Source organism: Gekko japonicus, unplaced genomic scaffold (genome assembly GCF_001447785.1).
Source record: "Gekko japonicus isolate JY-2015 unplaced genomic scaffold, Gekko_japonicus_V1.1 scaffold2013, whole genome shotgun sequence".
In the NCBI taxonomy this organism is placed as follows: Eukaryota; Metazoa; Chordata; class Lepidosauria; order Squamata; family Gekkonidae; genus Gekko; species Gekko japonicus.
In genome coordinates this window covers 245869-263530 of record NW_015162010.1, presented here as the reverse complement: position 1 = coordinate 263530, position 17662 = coordinate 245869, and the positions used below count along the sequence as shown (strand labels likewise).

The 17662-nt window shown below is 43.5% G+C and overlaps 1 protein-coding gene across 1 annotated transcript in view; it reads left to right on the top strand.

Moving 5' to 3' along the window:
* Positions 1-17662, top strand: part of WDR7 (WD repeat domain 7) — a gene marked incomplete at its 5' end in the record, with an annotated part of 300870 nt that overhangs the window by 76147 nt on the left and 207061 nt on the right. Inside the window, one exon of the mRNA XM_015405476.1 lies at positions 8089-8202. Within this exon, the coding sequence (XP_015260962.1) occupies positions 8089-8202 (114 nt within the window). The remainder of the gene's footprint in view (positions 1-8088; positions 8203-17662) is intronic.

Below are 17662 nucleotides of genomic sequence, written 5' to 3'. Positions count from 1 at the left end.
CCAGCTGTACAGTTCTTGTGCCCTGCCTATCCTGGGCGTAGTCCGGATGTAATCACCTTCTGTTCATCACAGCTCCCAACTCTAAAATTATTGAATAGCACCATATGCTTTTGTTGTTATTAACCCCACCCCCAAAAGAGTATATTTAGGAACTGCAAAAAAATAAGAAAGGCATATGGCACATGCTGAAAGCCAGTGCTGTTAAACAGGAAGAAGAAAAGTGATAAAATAAACCCCAAGACGACAAACACATTTTAAAAATGGATGCTTTATGGTCCATGTAGTTTTTTGTGTTCACAAAGACATTTCTTTTGCTACCAGTGTAATTGAATAGCCTCTTCATAAAAGTACTCCATCCTCACAAGCAAGTCATGCAAAATATTCTTTAACATAGCCAATTCAAATAACCTGGCAAATTTAGGGATTTCATCTGAACGTTCGGGCTGCAATTTAGTTGGGTTTTTTTGGTTCTTTTTCGTTTGTTCGTTCCTGCTTTGGATTTTTACCGTCCGTGTAGCATAGAACTCATGTCTTTGTTTGACAGACAAAAGATCTCTTCTACGTGTCTTAGTTCCCTTTCTTTGTCCATAAAGAGAATATCTTGTTAAATGAAGCTTTTGGACTTGTTGTCAATATAGATTTCTGGTCGGGCCGTGCATAGTGGGGCAAACTAGGATCCAGGTTGTTGCTCTCTGTGTAGCTCCACTCTCCTTCCTCCATCTCACTAACACTCAGGTGCCCCTGTCATTTGTGACAGTATCATTTGTGGCCTTTACTACTGCCACCATGTTCTGCTTTCTGTAAAGAGGCTGCTTAATCTACTACATGCTCAGTATTTCTTTTAGTGCCAGTGCTTTAGAAAAGGTGAGGGTGGTTACTGGCAGCCCCAGGGAGAAGGGATCCTTGTTTAGAAGCTTTTAAGGATTTGCATCTCAGACCCCTTCAACTGTCCAGATTTGGGGCTTATCCAAAGTAGGGTACTTTGCATTATTGTTTTTTTAATCAATGATTATAATCTGTAAACACTCGCTCAGGACTGTGGTAAGGAATGTGGCACCTCTGTGCCAAGATGGATTTTTCTAGCCTCTCCATCTTGCAACATAGGTACATTGTTTCACCTTTGTTAGGGTCTTTCAAAACCCAAACTAGAGCTTTCAGCTTGTTTCCTGCATTTTTTAAAGTCTATACAGAAGAGTCTCATTAAAAGTATTGTCGATTGATAAGTTTTTTGTCTCTACCCTCTAAAGCGTCAGGTCAGTCTAAACATTACGGTAGGCAATTTAATACATGTTCACTGTCTATATTTTTATTATTTGTATGGGCCGTTCTTACAGGCACTGTAAAAATGCATTCAGCATCCTCGGTTATGGTTTTTGGATCTGGTGAGGTTTTAGGTCACGTCTAAACCTGGAAACAGGTCCCTTGGTTTATAGCCATACAGGGCTAATAAATTGGAACCATGTGATGCTGCTTCGTTGAACTGAAATGCCATTTTGAAAGGATTTCTTGGCTATATGTATCTCTCGTCCCAGCTTCCTCTCTCTCTCTCCTCCCCCTCCCTAGCCCCCCCCCTTAGCCCCATCACCACCACACATGTCGTCTTTGGCCAAACAAACGTCTTTTTTTAAAAAAAAAAAGAAAAAAAGTGAAAATGATTGTTTTCTAGACTATAGCTGTGGATGTACTTGAAATCTATGTAAGCCACTTGATTTTTGTCCTGCAGGCAATAGAAATTCTGGTATATTTTTATATGTTCCGATGCTTGCTGCAGATAGAAAAAAAATGGCCACTATGTCTTTAATGGAAAGCAAAAGGTTATCTTTCTGTGGCCTTTGTGTATATGTGCTGATGTGGATGTAGGCAGCCAGACAGGCAATGTGTGCAAAGAGACTAGGGAACCGACTGTGGATCGATAGAAATAGTGTGAAGTGAATTAATGTGAGGCAGGCAGTCTGTCTGTCATAAGGATTGCAGGGAATGTGGGGCAGGGCTGGTCACTCACTGCAGAAATCTGTTTCCAATAAATTTAAGCCTTCTGTCTGGAAATAAACTATAGACAAAAGTCGTACACCCTCCTGTATTGTTAAATTCTCTCCCCCCCGTTCAAATACTATTTTTGCAGAATTGTTACCGCCATTGTAATGCACTTCTAAAAAACAAACAAACAAGAAAACATCCTCTTTTGCAGGATGTATTGGTATGAAATCCAAATGAGCTGTCTTAATCATCTGAACCTTTCAAATGATCCCGTAAATCCGCATTAGCCCTCCGAAAGAAAATACAATAAATTCTTTATAACGAGTATCATTCTGTCCTTGCGTATCAATATCTGTTTTCTTTCAAATTATAAGGCTGCAATCTCACGCGCCGCGACCACGCGCACAAGTGTTATTGACTTTAAGGATGCGTAATGGTTTGGGGGATTGCAGCCTATGATTGTGCATTGTTATGAAGCTCTCTGTCAAATAGGGAGTGTTCATTGCCCTATCTCAGGGAAAAAAAATATCTCTGAATGTTTTCAGTTGACTGTTTGACTGTCAGCTCGGGCGCCACTAAGATATTTACTTGTGGATGAATGCTCAGATTGGAGAAGAGCACACAAAATATGTAACTCGAAGACGACCTGTGTTTTTCTTAGTCATTGGAAGGATTAAGTTCAACTCATGTATGTAAGCCCTGAAAATGAGTCGGGAAAAAAATTAAGCCCTGTGGCTTAAAAAGATTGATACGAAGAAGGTTATAAAAAAAATGGAAGAATTCCTACTTTGGTCCATATGTGGAGTGATCAGCCTACAGTCCTAAGAGATCTACTGGCTGTTCTTTCCTGTACAAAACAGCCCAGAGTTGCACGTTGATGCCTGCGGAGTTGTTGGGTATTTTTAATCTCCTGCTGAGACTCATGATAGCCTCATCATGGACTGGAATCTTGATTGGCTTCCATAAATCACTTTTTGGGGTTCGTCTCAGACCTTGTCTGATCAACAGGGCTATTTTCTCCAGCCCATCTTTCCCCACTTGCTGGCTGCATCGATCCTGCCTTTGAGTACCACTCTCGCTGTTCCGTAGCATACCTAATCACTGCGGCTCCTGCCCAGTTTTGCTCCTTGCCTCCAGATTCCAATTCCTTGCTCCCCGACCTCATGAACAAAACCCTTTGCTATTGATTTTAGCTTGACGTTTGACTTCTCTGACACCAACCTTTGACTAGACGTGCCGTTTGGATTGCTGACATGGCCGCGACCTTCCTTCTGCGTGACCACACCGGGGGTTATCTTGATTATTTTAATCCTGATTTTGGGGTGAGAGTCCCCACCCCCTTTTTTTTTATTCTAACCCTCACAAGAGGGCTCGCAGCAGTCATCACTATCAACCCAAACAGCCCACTTTCCTTTTAGCAAACAGCTTCTAGAAATGGATCGGGAGCAGACATGCCTCAGTCTTTCCTATACATTTTAAAGTGGTTTAAGAACATAACATAAGAACATAAGAGAAGCCAATGTTGGATCAGGCCAGGGGCCCATCCAGTCCAACACTCTGTGTCACATAGTGGCCAAAAATACCGGGTGCCATCAGGAGGTCCAGCAGTGGGGCCAGGACACTAGAAGCCCACCCACTGTTGAGCCCCCCCCCAAGCACCAAGAATACAGTGCATCACTTGGCCCAGACTGTGAGTTTCTATCTATACCTTGTGGCTAATAGCCACCAATGGACCTCTGAATGGTTTGCCCATTCCAACAGGCTTCTACCATAGATGCCGCTTTTCTCCATCCTAGAAAGGAAATGGGAGAGCCAGTTGGTGTCATTCACTTGGCCAAATTGGGCCCAGGAGATCTGTACCTGCTGAATATTAACTTATAACTATCACCAAGGCCACACTAACCCCCCAGCCATTGTTAGTTTGTTTGTTTTTTAGAAACCACTGTTAGTGGTGAGAATGTTTGTCACATAATGTGGTCAAACATTCTCTCCGTCTCCCCCCCCCCCATGGCCCCAGTCCATCCAGACCAGAAATGAGGAAGCCAACAGTGTTTCTTGGTGGACCGACACACGGGAGCATCAGTGGAGAGTGTTGTGTGAGACGGGTTTCAAGGATCACACCAGTGATAGAAAGCCATGCTGCCTCATAACCCTTCCAACTCAACACATCTCAGTTACACATAGCCAGTGGGAACATTTGAACGATACACACGTGTGTTTGAATTGAGTATTAGTAGTCTAGCCTGAGCTCTTCACTGGGCAATTCACGAAACTGCTAGCGGCTCACCTGCCCGTAGCTGTCACGGGACTCGACTGCCAGCCCTGGGAATTTGTTGCTTAATGATGCATTGGAATATGTCTTGGGATTTTCCTGAGCAATATTTGGGTCCTGTAGCATTGTAACGACCAATGAGATTTCCATTGTCATCTGTCCCTGCAGTAGTGCAACTTTCCTGGCAACTAGATAGAAGAAGAAGAGTCGGTTTTGATACCCCGTTTTTCTCTACCTTAAGGAGTCTCAAGGAGCTGCGGTGGCTCAAGTGGTTAAGACGTTGAACTGCAGGCTGTGGAAGGTCGGTAGTTCAGCAGTTCGAGACCCAAGTTGCCGCATGACGGAGTGAGCTCCCGTCTTTAGTTCCAGCTCCTGCCAACCTAGCAGCTCGAAAGCAAGAAATTGCAAGTAGATAAATAGGTACCACTTCGGTGGGAAGGTAACAGCGTTCCGTGTGCCTTGGTGTTTAGTCATGCCGGCCACATGACCACGGAAACGTCTTTGGACAGCGCTGGCTCTTCGGCTTTGAAACGGAGATGAGCACCACAACCCTAGAGTCGGATTCGACTGGCTTTCGAGCAAGGGAACCTTTATCTTTTACCTTTAAGGAGTCTCAAAGCAGCTTACAATCACATTCCTTTCCTCTTCCTTTAACAGGCATCTTGTGAGATAGTGGGGCTGAGAGAGCTCTGAGAGAACTGGCCCAAGGTCACCCAGCAGGCCTCATGTGGAGGAGGAGTGGGGAATCAAACCTGGTTCTCCCGATTAGAGTCTGCCGCTCTTAACCACGACACCATGGTGGCTCTGGTGCGGCCCCCTCCCCCAATATATTTTATAGCTTCTACTCATTCCATGGATCCCTAAGGCTCTCACAGAGGCCTATATCACAGCTGATGTGGAAGACAAAAAAACCACAACATTATAAAATGGCTTGGGGTGGCCTGCTGTATAAAAGCAGCCAAAGAAATATTAGAGAGTCGGTTTTTAACAGCGGCCTTTGGTCCACAAGCATCTTGCCATGTTCCCAAACATCTGCAAAATAGAAAGGTCTTTGTATCATTCACCTTCAAAGGAAAAGAACGGAGCCAGTCTGAGTCACTTCTCTGGGGAGAGCAACATTCATTCGAGTCCAGTAGCTCCTTACAGACCAGGAAGATTTCCAGGGTATAAACGTTCAAGCGTCAGAGTTCCCTTTATCAGATGCAAGGAAGCTTTGCCTCTCTTTATGTACAGGATGAAACAGAAGCAGAGAAATACAGAGCCAAACTTTAGAGCTCAGTGGATTAAAATGCCTCTCCGCATGGTGCCTCGGCAACCATATTGCACTTGCTACACTTGCTACATTTGGGACTTCCCATTTTTATTCCCTAATTTGTATATAGAGGACTAATAAACTGTGTACAAAATAAGCTTGCGGATTGGTCTGAGTCTTACCCAGCTATCCAGAAAGCACCGGAGAACAAGGGAGGTCAGGCCTTGTAATGCATGCTGCTGCTCATTGACTTTATTTCAAAAAAAGGAGCCGTATTTCACAGTCTGTCTCCATCTGATTTATTTCTGTTTTTCACATCCCCTCTCCTTTTTGTCTTTGGGTTGCTGCTGCTGCTCTTTCTTTTTTTTACTATTATTATTTATGATTTCCCCCCTCCCTTGTGGAAGTTATGGGTTGAAGCCTCTCAGATTACTTGCTTTTAAAATAATATGCTCCAGTTTTAGCCTGTTAAATAAAAGCTAGTATAAACTATGCTTTCTATGAAGGCTGCCTGCGCTTTTGAAGTGGCACTTGCGGTGTTTTACCAGCATGGTGGCTAAATTAGGTAATCCAGTGTTCTAATGACTTTATTGCACCCATGCAAAACCGAACCGTTCAAGAGGGTTTTTCTGTGCCGGCAATAGGGTTGCACTGCGCAGAATGGTTTTACAAACCTGCTTGGATAAATGGTTAAGGACAGCGTCCTATACTGCTGTGTTTAGCTTATTGTAAGTAGAATCCTACTTATGTGATTTCTGTACCGCTTAATGTGGCATGTGAATACTTAATGCTGTGCTTCAATTCTTCCTGGTGTCTCCAGAATTTTAACATCCTAATGTATTGGTTACTGAATGTCTCATTTTTTGTTATAGTGCTGGCTCACTGTGTGTAATCCGCCTTGAGTGCCTGTGAGAAAGACGGGCTACAAATAACATAAATAAATATTGACGCATGCATTTGCCCAAATGAGGCTGCGTATTTGGCCTGATTTATCGTATGTTCTTGTACCTGCGTGTAGCCTTTTTCCTCTTTGTCTTTTTATGGCAGAATAGGATCATAGCCGTCTGATCTATGTAAGTTTGCATGTCCACAACGGTGATCATACTTAGCATTTTCAATGTTCAAAGCCTAAAACGTGCCTGTGGTATAGTGGTTAAACATGGCGCACTCTAATCTGGGGAATTGGGTTTGACTCCCCATTGTGCTACATGCAGCCAGCTGGGTGACCTTGGGCCAGTCACTGCTCTCTCAGAGCTCTCTCAGCCCCACCTACTTCACAGGGTGCCTGTTGTAGGGAGAGGAAGGAAAGGGCGGGGTATAAAACCGACTCAACTTCTTCTTGTACCATTCACAACAGCCCTATAAGATAGATAAGTATTATCTCTATATTGCTGATGTGGGAGGTGTCCAGTCGCCACAACCCCCCCCCCCCCCCCCAGTGAGTTTATGGCAGAGATAAGATTTGAACTAGGGCCTTCCCTCCTCATTCGTTTCAGGTCTCTACTGTACCATTTCCTACACATCCTGTTACATCATAATGCATTTTGGGAGATCTCCAATGTGTGAATCGTCTCAGTTTTTACTTTCATTTGGACATGTAGCAGGTTGGAATCAAGTGCCCCCCCGGGGGGGGGGGGAATTAAATAAGCGCCTGCTTAAAAAAAATAGTTAGTCACAGGTTATACAAGTCCAGAAAACAGCTTGCTGCTTTTCTTTAGGCTTTTGTAGTAATGTCACCAGAACAATGTATCTGGAATTAACAGAACAGGAAATGTGCCCCCCCCCACACACAAGGGATATACAGCTGAATCCATGCAGTAGGGTTGCCAGACCCCCGGGCCTTGCAGGGGTTTACCTGCTTTTTGGGGGTTCAACCAGCCGTCGGCCAGCTGGCCGGTGGGGGAAGCCCTGCCCCCAAGCCCAAACGCCCGCAGCCCCTCCTCTTCCTTCTCTCTGGAGAGATTTAAAGGGCCCTCCAGCTGACAGCTGGAGGGCCCTTTAAATATTGTAGAGGGGAGGGAGAGTGGTGTCTGCGGGCCACGTGCCTGAATTCCAAGCGGCAATGCCTGACATTGCAAGCAGCATTAACTGGCATTATCCTTTGAGTCACCTTTATCATATGTCGCTGAGAGAATGTTCCGTAGTGTGTTAGAGAAGGTCTGGGCAATCCATTGCCTGATGGAAGAATGTATTAATTATATTATTTTTACTGCTTCTGGTTATTATTAAAAAGGGGTTCACACGTTAATAATCTGTATGTGGCCCGGCAGAAGGACCACTGTTGTGCGCCGCACACTTCAGAGGACCGTGTCCTTTGGCTTGCCATCGTTTGAGTAGCATGACCAGACCTTGGTGAAATAGAACTTCTTGACCAAAACAGTCACAAAGGTGGGTCACGAGGAACCCAGCCTCTGTCCTATTAGGACCTTCAGAGAATCTGGTAAAATTAGGTTAGTAAGGTCTTCTGAAGGGGAGAAATGAAGCATGAATCAGATTTCTGTAAGATCTCTTTGATGCGATCTGTATGTTCTGTAACTCTTGGAATACCATGATGGACTTAAGTTTTCTGTGGGTTGACTTGTTTCAGCTGGAGTGACCACAGAAGCCATTCAGACCACCACTGCTAGTCCAGAACAGTCAGGGACAGAAACCAAAGTTCAAGAAGAAGAGCACGATCTGGTGGATGATGACATCTCTGCGGGTAAGCACGTGTATGTTTAATTGCTCTACACCAGGGCTCTCAAGTGTATTCGTCTGGTGGTGGAAAGTGCTGTCAAGTCACAACTGACTTGTGGAAACCCTGTAGCAAGCAAGAGGCAAACAGAGGTGATTTGCCATTGCCTGTCTCTGAACTTCCTTAGTGGTCTCCCATCCAAGTAATAACCAGGGCTGACCATGCTTAGCTTCCAAGATTAAGGATGGGCACAAACCTAAAAAACCCGAACTGAGCCAGTCCAAGGAGTTTGGTTTCCCCTTTCTCCTGGCCATGGTTCATCATGGCCAGAAGAAAGGGGGGGATTGCCCGGGAAGGGTTAAATGGCTGGCAGCCCTTTGACACCGTCCGTTTCGCTTCCCTTTGCTTCGAAGCAGGAGGGAGCGAAACAGACGGGTTTAATGGCTCGCAGCCATTTAAACCTAACAGCTGATAGGCGGACTCACCCCGCTGTTAGGTTGAAATGGTTGCCAGTCATTTCAACCTAACAGCTCAGCTGCAGACCCGGTCCCACTCAGCTGTTAGGTTTAAATGGCTGAACTGGACAAAAGCCCGGTAAATGTTCGGGAAAGGCACCTTCCCTGAGCATGGGTTTGGGGGCTCTAAATCTGCAGAAGTTCGTGCTGATTCCTGTCCAAGATTTGACGAGACTGGCCTAACCTAGGCTAACCAGGGCAGAGTGTATTTCTCTGCAAGGTGTTTGAAAGGCACAGGAGTGTTAAACTAGGCTGCAGTGGAATTATTCCCCGGTTCCACATTGTAGAAGTCTCAGGTATAAATGTTTTCTGTGTGTGACTTATGTAGATAACGTGCTACTGCAGCAATTCAGTTCTCTTTGTAGTGTTGTATGATTAATCTCTACCTAATGTCTCCATAGTGGTAAGTTGCTTGTTTGTACAAAAAAAAAGATTCTCAGCTAATGGTAATTGCACTGTCAGTCTAGTACAGGAGGTTGGGTATTTGTGTACTCTTTGTTTATATTTTGTTGGGAGTTGCATGGAATGCTAATGGTAATTGCACTGTCAGTCTAGTTGGGTATTTGTGTGCTCTTTGTTTATATTTTGTTGGGAGTTACATGGAATTCCTAGAGAGGTCGGGTCAAAGGCTAACCAGGGCAGAGTGTATTTCTCTGCAAGGTGTTTGAAAGGCACAGGAGTGTTAAACTAGGCTGCAGTGGAATTATTCCCCGGTTCCACATTGTAGAAGTCTCAGGTATAAATGTTTTCTGTGTGTGACTTATGTAGATAACGTGCTACTGCAGCAATTCAGTTCTCTTTGTAGTGTTGTATGATTAATCTCTACCTAATGTCTCCATAGTGGTAAGTTGCTTGTTTGTACAAAAAAAAAGATTCTCAGCTAATGGTAATTGCACTGTCAGTCTAGTACAGGAGGTTGGGTATTTGTGTACTCTTTGTTTATATTTTGTTGGGAGTTGCATGGAATTCCTAGAGAGGTCGGGTCAAATCGCTTCACAGCCGCTTCAAGACTTGAGGTTGGATGTCCAAAAAGGCTCTTTTGTGAAGACCTGCATTATGCAGGAGTAATTAATGTACTGTCTTCGCTTTACGTGGTGCTTTGCAGAGTAAGCAAAAGCAAGAAATCCTTGCCCCAAGGAGCTAGCAGTCTAATTGTCAGCAGTGGGAAAGGAAGGGCCCAAGTTACGAGGGCTGAATGCATGCAAATGCGGTTGCATGACCTTGGTCTCCATTTCAGGTGGAGATGAGGACCCAGGATTTATAGTCTACCTTAGACACAGGCACACTTTAGGAACAGTGGAATGGATCCTGAAAATGTCTGCCCTTCCTTGAGCACCTCCTCTTGCATAAGCCCATTGATCTTCTCAAAATGCTGCCGCTGGGGACATGGGTCCCCAACGAACAGCAAGAGAGGAGAACCAGAGATCTACAGTGGGGCAGGGGACAATTGGTGTGAATCACCTCCTCCTTCCACTAGTGGAGATTATTGTTGGGATACAACTCATGGTATATTTTTCTTGAAATCTCTCATATGACTTCGACTTAAGTCAGTATCTCCACAATCTAAATAACGAAAGGCCTTCCTTAACATTCTGTCAATACGACTGGCAAGCCACAGTTTATAGACCGAGTGAGTTTCCTTTTGGATTCTGTGACTTGATTGAGCTCTGTATAGATTTCTGTGCTGGTTTAAAAGAGAACTATATTTATTTCTATTGACTGGAAGCCTGCATAAATTACAATATGAAAAAAAATCTGGTAGATCTAGGAGGAGTGAAACTAGTATAAAGGGCAGTAACTCTTTTCTTTTTGGGGGGCGGAACTGAAAGGAAGTGTATTTCAGCTAGTAGCTAGTGCACTCATGCCATGAAACAGCATGGAACCGTAAATCCATTTGGGCTTTTGATGATTGTTCACGTCTCGCATGCTCTTAGTAACGTCTCCCTGTTTGTTAGAGAGACCGCCGATGCACGATTTGCTGAAGTTGTATTTTTCTGAGGGGCTTGATGGCTTTTTAATGTTTACGCTTTTGTTCTGAGTCACGCCGAAGTCAGTGAGATAGGGCCTGAATGTGTAAGACAATACATTTGTAGCATTTTCTGATCTGTATAAAACATGCACTATAGGTTGCCTTAAATTGTCGTCAGCTATCTGTTTCTGCTGATGTTTGATATTGTTGCTGATCCTAAACGATGAAAGAAGTCCAGACTCTGTCTCAGGCGGATGGCTGTTGATACTCCCAGGATAGGGTCGCTGACTCCAGGTTCGGAAATACCTGGAGATTTGAGGGTGGAACCTGGGGGAGTGGGGTCTGGCGGGGGGAAGGGACTTTGGTAGGGTATAACGCCATGCAGTCTACCTTCCAATGCAGCCATTTTTTTCCCTCCAGGAGGAGTGGAATAAATATTTCAAATAAGTAATAAGTGATTTGTGTAATTCTGGGAGATCTCCGGCCCCCACCTGGAGGTTGGCAACTCTATCCTAGGATCAAGATGTTCTCACCAAAGAGGTTAATATAAGGCTTTCCCTCTAATGAAACCTTTCCCTCTAATGAAAATGGCCTAGTGGTGAAATGCTTCAGAGTTTTGAAGGGAGGTTCCAAGGAATGATTGATTCTCTATTGGGAATCACTGAGGATCGCTGTATCTGAATATACTTTATGGATGTCTACATGTATATTTGAAATGTTAAATCCAGCATGATTCTGAAAAAAAAAATTCTTGAAACGGATTTATCGCCGGGCGTCTGTCGAGTCAGCTGGCAGAGACGCTACTACGTCCTTACAGTTCAAGGACTTTTTTTGAATTTATAATTACAAATTGTTTTTGGGGAAACTCCACCTGTGAATTTCTACCTGTCTATTTATTGTGTCTTAGGAGAATTTGTTCTGAGTACTATATATGTCATATCTATATAATTTATTAATTCATTTATTTTTGGTGTTAAAATTTGGGCACGTGCATTTTTTTTCTTGTTTACATATGTTGCTGCGCCACTGCCTTTCATCTTGCATCCCACCTGGAGGTTGGCAACCCTATCCCAGGATCAAGATGTTTCCGCCAAAGAGGTTAATAAGTCTGGCCGTGTAAGCGTTTGAGCTATCAGTTCAGTTGTCCCTGTAGAAGCTGGTTATGTGAAGCACCCCTAAGGCAAAAAATAAATGACATATCAAATATTTAAATATTATATATTTTAATTCTATTTTATATACATATAATATAAAGCAAAACTGCAGTCATCAAAAGTACTGTGTAAAAGTGGAAATAGGTAAAAAGGTCTTAAGGCCAACCTCACAGCAATTGTTGTTGTGCCCATTTTATTTTCACGTTTTGAGTGTTTACATATGTTTTGTCTTATTACTGCAAAAGGGAACAAGACAGAGAGAGATCATTAAAGGCGGTGTCCTCCTAACTAGGATAGGTAACCTTCCTGATTTTCAGTTCAGACTCACCCTTCTTTGGGTATCTTAGAAGGTTTTGATAATGAGCAGAACTTACATTTAATTCAGTTAAAAGGCAAGTGATTAACCAGCTCACATCCTTCAGCTGGTCAGTAGCTATAATCTTTCTAGCGTTTAGTTTTCCCTTAAAAGTTGAAGGTTGCCGTCTGTATAGAGGCCATCCAGAAAGGAAATGGAAAAATACAGATGAAACAATGTATAGTCAAATGAGAGTCTGTTGACTATAATAAAAACAACCCCTTGTTGTAAGATGACAACTGGGGAAGTTCAAATAAGGAAATACTAAGTTGTGATGGAGACAACGTAAATCTCAACTTGTCATCTTAGAAATATGATGCAGCTTCTTCCTGTGTCTGTATTTTAATGCTAATATGTATTGATTGGTTTTATAATGCTAGACAGTGTGGGATAGTTCTCAGGAATTGCTTTCAGCTGAAATTGTGTGTCACCAAAACTTTTTAAAAATCATTTTTTTTTGTAAATACATTTTCCAGGTCTGCACCGATCATGCTAAAGGTAAAGGTGCTTTTGAGGCATTTAAAAATGCAGAAGCCCGTCTCAGGCACAGGCTTTTATACGGCTGTCATTCCATGCATCATGTTGAAATACATGTTGTAACAGTTATTTATTTATAGCAAAAAGCAGAACATGTTACATTATGTTGGGTGGGCTGAACCAAGTAGTGTGTCGCTTTCGACTCCTGTTATGAACAGTAGCTTAGTTGCAGGTTCAAATGAATTGTTTCTAGCTAGGCTGCTAAGACATTTGGGGACAAATACTCCACCCAGTGGCGTTAATTAGGTTAATGAAATCTGTTGAGCTTTTGAATGAGACCCTTGAAAGGAAAACGGGCAGATAAAGAGAGTGTCACGGTTATTGTTTTGTTTCAAGGGGGAAATGGCTTCTCCTACTGCCGTTATTTCAGTTCCCTTAGCTCTTTTAATAAATGTATGTAGATGTTTTCATTAAGCATTAAGGCTAGAAAAGTTTGGGAAGATTTTTTTGTAGATTTAAAATGTAAGGCTTTCTGCGTGGGTTCTCTGTTCTGTGCAGTATTGTAGCCAGGGTCCGTAAGAATAGTTTCAGCTGCCTCCTTGGTCAGCTCAGCTGACCACATAATGGGGGCAAAGGTCAAATGTCACTGACATTGTCAAAACCAGACAATATGATACTATATCACTGCATCTTGTTGACAGATTTAACTATGTACAGCTAAAAGCAATATGGTCACAGCTGCAGCCTTTCCTGCACAGAAAAGATCTGACCCCTGTGGTGCATGCCCTGGTTACATCTAGATTAGATTACTGCAGTGCGCTATATGTGGGGCTGCCCTTGAGAGTTTGGAAGACTCAGTTGGTGCAAGATGCTGCAGCTCAGGATATTGACTGGAGTCGGTCAAAGGGACCATATCACCCCAGTCTTGACCCATCAGTGCTGGCTCCCAATCTGTTATTGTGCACTACTTGAGGTGCTGGTATTGACCTTTTAAGGCCCTGATGGTTTGGACCAAAATACCTGAAGAACCACCTATTCCCTTATGAACCTTCCTGACCACTGTAGTCATCTTCTGAGGCCCTGATTCAGGCGTCCCGGCCTTCTGAGATTAGGCAGGTAGCAATTTGGGAGAGGGCCTTCTCGGTTGTGGCACCAAAACTCTGAAACTCTCTCCCCTAGGGAGACTTTTATGTTCTCTTCTGTTGCCATCTTCAGCCAGCGGGTGAAGATTTTTGTTTGTTTGTTTGATGTTTCCTAAATAATCTCTCCTTCCTGTCCCATGAATTAATTTTTTTAAAAAATGTTTTATATGTGTTTTAACTCTGGTTTTAATGTTGTGTTTTTGTCAGTTTTTATGGTTTTCACGATGTGGTTTTATTATACAAATTTTAACTGGTTAGCTGCCTTTGTAAAATACGTGAATAGATGTTTTTAAAAAATTAAATACGAAAAATCACGAATAGATATTTTAAATGTTTTAGTAGAGGTATAAAAATGATTAACTTAGTTTTGTACTGTTGTAGAGTATATCTTCTTTTCTGGGGCCAGTATATAGTCCCACAAATTGGAATATACATGCGCTGGCCAGACTTTCAAAATATTCTAGAGATTTAAGCTGCTTCTCCCTCCTTGGCCAGTAGGTTTGGCCTTTGCACTCATGCCAAAAGGGTACAAAGATAACTTTTAACAGGACATGTGCATCTGGGCCTCCTTAATATTTTCCTGAGTGACATTCATGTGTCTACCATTGCCAGACTGCCCTAATTTTTATTTATCTTCCTATCTATGGTACTAAGTGTGGTGAGTTGTCCTATCCAATGCCTTTTATAAATGGTCACTACCATTGCGAAGGCCCGGGGTGAGAAGAACATGGAAATTTGGGGGAAATAAGCAGGGTTTTGGGAGAGGGTTCCATAGAGGACATTATTCAGATTTTCTTGCAAAAAATGGAAAATTTGGAGGAACACTACAAAACCATTCTCTCTTTTGGAATGAAGGAAATACTTCTTAAGAAAAGGTTAAGACAATTCCTGACTATGTGGGGAGGAGCGTGGCTCAGTGCTAGAGCATCTGCTTGGCATGCAGAAGGTCCCAGGTTCAATCCCCAGCATCTCCAGTTAAAAGGACCAGGAAGGAAGTGATCTGAAAGACCTCAGCCTGAGACCCCGGAGAGCCGCTGCCAGTCTGAGTAGACAATATTGATTCCGGTGGACCAATGATCTGTTTCCGTCTGAGGCATCTTCATCTGTTCATACTGTAGACACATAACGGTGTATTTTCATGAAAGTTTATCGTTTAACTGTGAATAATTTTGGCAATAATATGCTGTGATGTGTTTAGTGATAATACATTATTAAAGACTTATGCTGGTAGTCCTACTTGTTGTAACCAGTGTTCCCTCTAAGCTGTGGAGTCTTGTGAACAAAAATTCTACTTTGTGAGCTACTGGCATTAAAGTTGTGAGCAGGTGATTTGGCTACTGCATAAATTAGTTGCTCTGGAGCCCTCCTTCCTGAGCTAAGACAAAAATGTGTGAGCCGGAGGCTAAAAAACTGTGAGCTAGCTCACACTAACTCAGCTTAGAGTGAACACTGGTCCAGGAGCACCTTAAAGACTAACAAAATTTGTGACAGGGGATGAACTTTTGGGAGTCACTGCTCACTTCATCTCCTAGAGGGAACTCTGGTTGTAACTATATTGAAGTGTCTCTGTCCAAGTAATACACTTGTTCAGTTTACTACAGAAATTGTATTCTGGCTTGAATATTCATTTTCCTGCCTCTCAGACGGCAAAAGTCACAAGTCCCAGGATATCAGGGGGCCCCACAGTTCACAGTTCTCGAGTACTGGGTGTATTGATATTTTCTTCTTCTTCCAGAAAAGTGAGACATTTGTACTTTTAAGTTCAGAGAACATGCCAAATAATACTATTTCATATGCTAACCAACTCAGAAACTGTAGTTTGTTAAGTCAGTTAAAGAAATCGAGGTTTGATAGGAAAGTATGTGTTGCTTTTATTTCAGATTTCCTCCAGGTCTCCATTCTTCTCCTGTGGCTTCATTTTTTTTAAAGAAATTTTACATCTCTGATGGTCACAGAATAAATCTAAGGTGTCTGTCCTCAGTATCTTTGAGCCCTTGTGGAACGCTTGTGAAAGTTTAAGAAAGGGAAATGAGCTCTACAACAAAATGGCTGGCACGGAGGCAGGGTCAGTTGCAAAGAGGCTACTGGAGTACGGGGCCAATCACAGCGCTGGGAATTCATAGCCAGGCACCTTCCTACAATGGAGGCGGCCGCTTATGAATGGGTGCTCCCTGCGGGTCAATCCCAGTGATGCCTCCTGTGCTCTCCTAAAGCACTTTCAGCACTGAGTAAACAGAGGAAAGCTGGGACCAGTTCTTTGCCTCAGGTTAAGAGACGTTTTTCTCTTTTTTCAAAGGGAGGGTTTTGCTTCCTGCATGGGCACAGAGAGATATTTCCAAGCCCAGGTAAAGGTAAAGGTTCCCTTGTCAATTTGAGGGTGCTTGCCTGGGATAAGGTTAGTGCTTTGCTGATCGGACAGCTGTTGGGGAAGTGACCCAAAGCTCTCTGGGTTTATGTGATCCCTTCAAGAACTTCTGGGCTGTGTTCTTGAGACTCAAAAAGCAAACAAGAACTATAGAATGCACAGGTGGGTGTGCTTTTGCCCAGGGCAGCTTGGTGAGGATTAGTGGTCTAATTTAAGTCCTTAACAGTGACATCCTAAGACCACTTTCTTGGGAGAAAGCTCAATTGAGTAAAATGTGACTTACTTCTGAGTAGACCTGCCTAGGATTGTTCCCTAACAGTTTTAAGGAGCAAGAGCAGCTGAGCAGATCCTATTTGGGGTGTGTTCTTCTACCATCTTCCCCCTCATCTTGTCTTAATCAAGAAAGGTGGGATCGGTATATGATGGAGCAGAGGGCTTTTGAGGTGAGTTCCTCAAGAACCCCAAATAGTTTAGGGTTCTTTCCCAAAAGCTGAAATGGCATAGTCCGTGCCCAGAAGTAGGGGTTCATTAAAAGGATCACGGCAAAGATAGTGAAGATTCTCATATTGGAACAAATGTCGCAGTTGAAATACATCCATTGATCTGTTCTCCAGATTGATGAAGAATCCTTTCTGTGCAGTTTCTTATTGTGTGAAGGAGTGGCAGAATTCTTTCCATTGACATAATCAAACCATGTAGTGATTATGCAGTGGTGTAGGCTGGGCTGGAGGCTGTGAAATGGTTTCTAGGTCCTGGGTGCCAACCTGAAGTTCTTTATGGCCTCTTGGAATTTCCATCACTCTTACTTACCGGAGAAACTTCTTCTTACCGGAGAAGTACTTCTTCACCCAAAGAGTGATTAACACATGGAATTCACTGCCACAGAGAGGGGTGGTGGCTACAAGCATGGACGGCTTCAAAAGGGAATTAGATAAGCATATGGAGCAGAGGTCCATCAGTGGCTATTAGCCACAAGATATAGATAGGGGCTCTGGGGCAAGTGATGCTCTGTCTTCTTGGTGCTTGGGGGGGTCAACAGTGGGAGGGCTTCTAATGTCCTGGCCCCACTGGTGGACCTCCTGATGGCACTGGTATTTCTGGCCACTGTGTGACACAGAGTGTTGGACGGGATGGGCCTTTGGCCTGATCCAACATTGGATGTTATGTTCTTATGTTTATGTTATGTAAACAGAGACAAAGAGAGGGGAGGGAAGGGTTTGGTTTACGTGGGCTTAGAACCCAAGACCAAAGCAGAGGCTCTTGGTTGGGTTGGCTTCCTAAGCCTGCTTTTAGAGGAGAGGCTGTGACTCAGTGGTAGAGCATCTGCTTAGCCTGCTGAAGGACCCAGGTTCAATCCCCAGCATCTCCAATAAAGATCAGGTCAACAGGTCAACATGGGGGGAGGGGGGTCAATGGTGGGAGGGCTTCTAATGTCCTGGCCCCACTGGTGGACCTCCTGATGGCACCTGGTATTTCTGGCCACTGTCTGACACAGAGTGTTGGGCTGGAT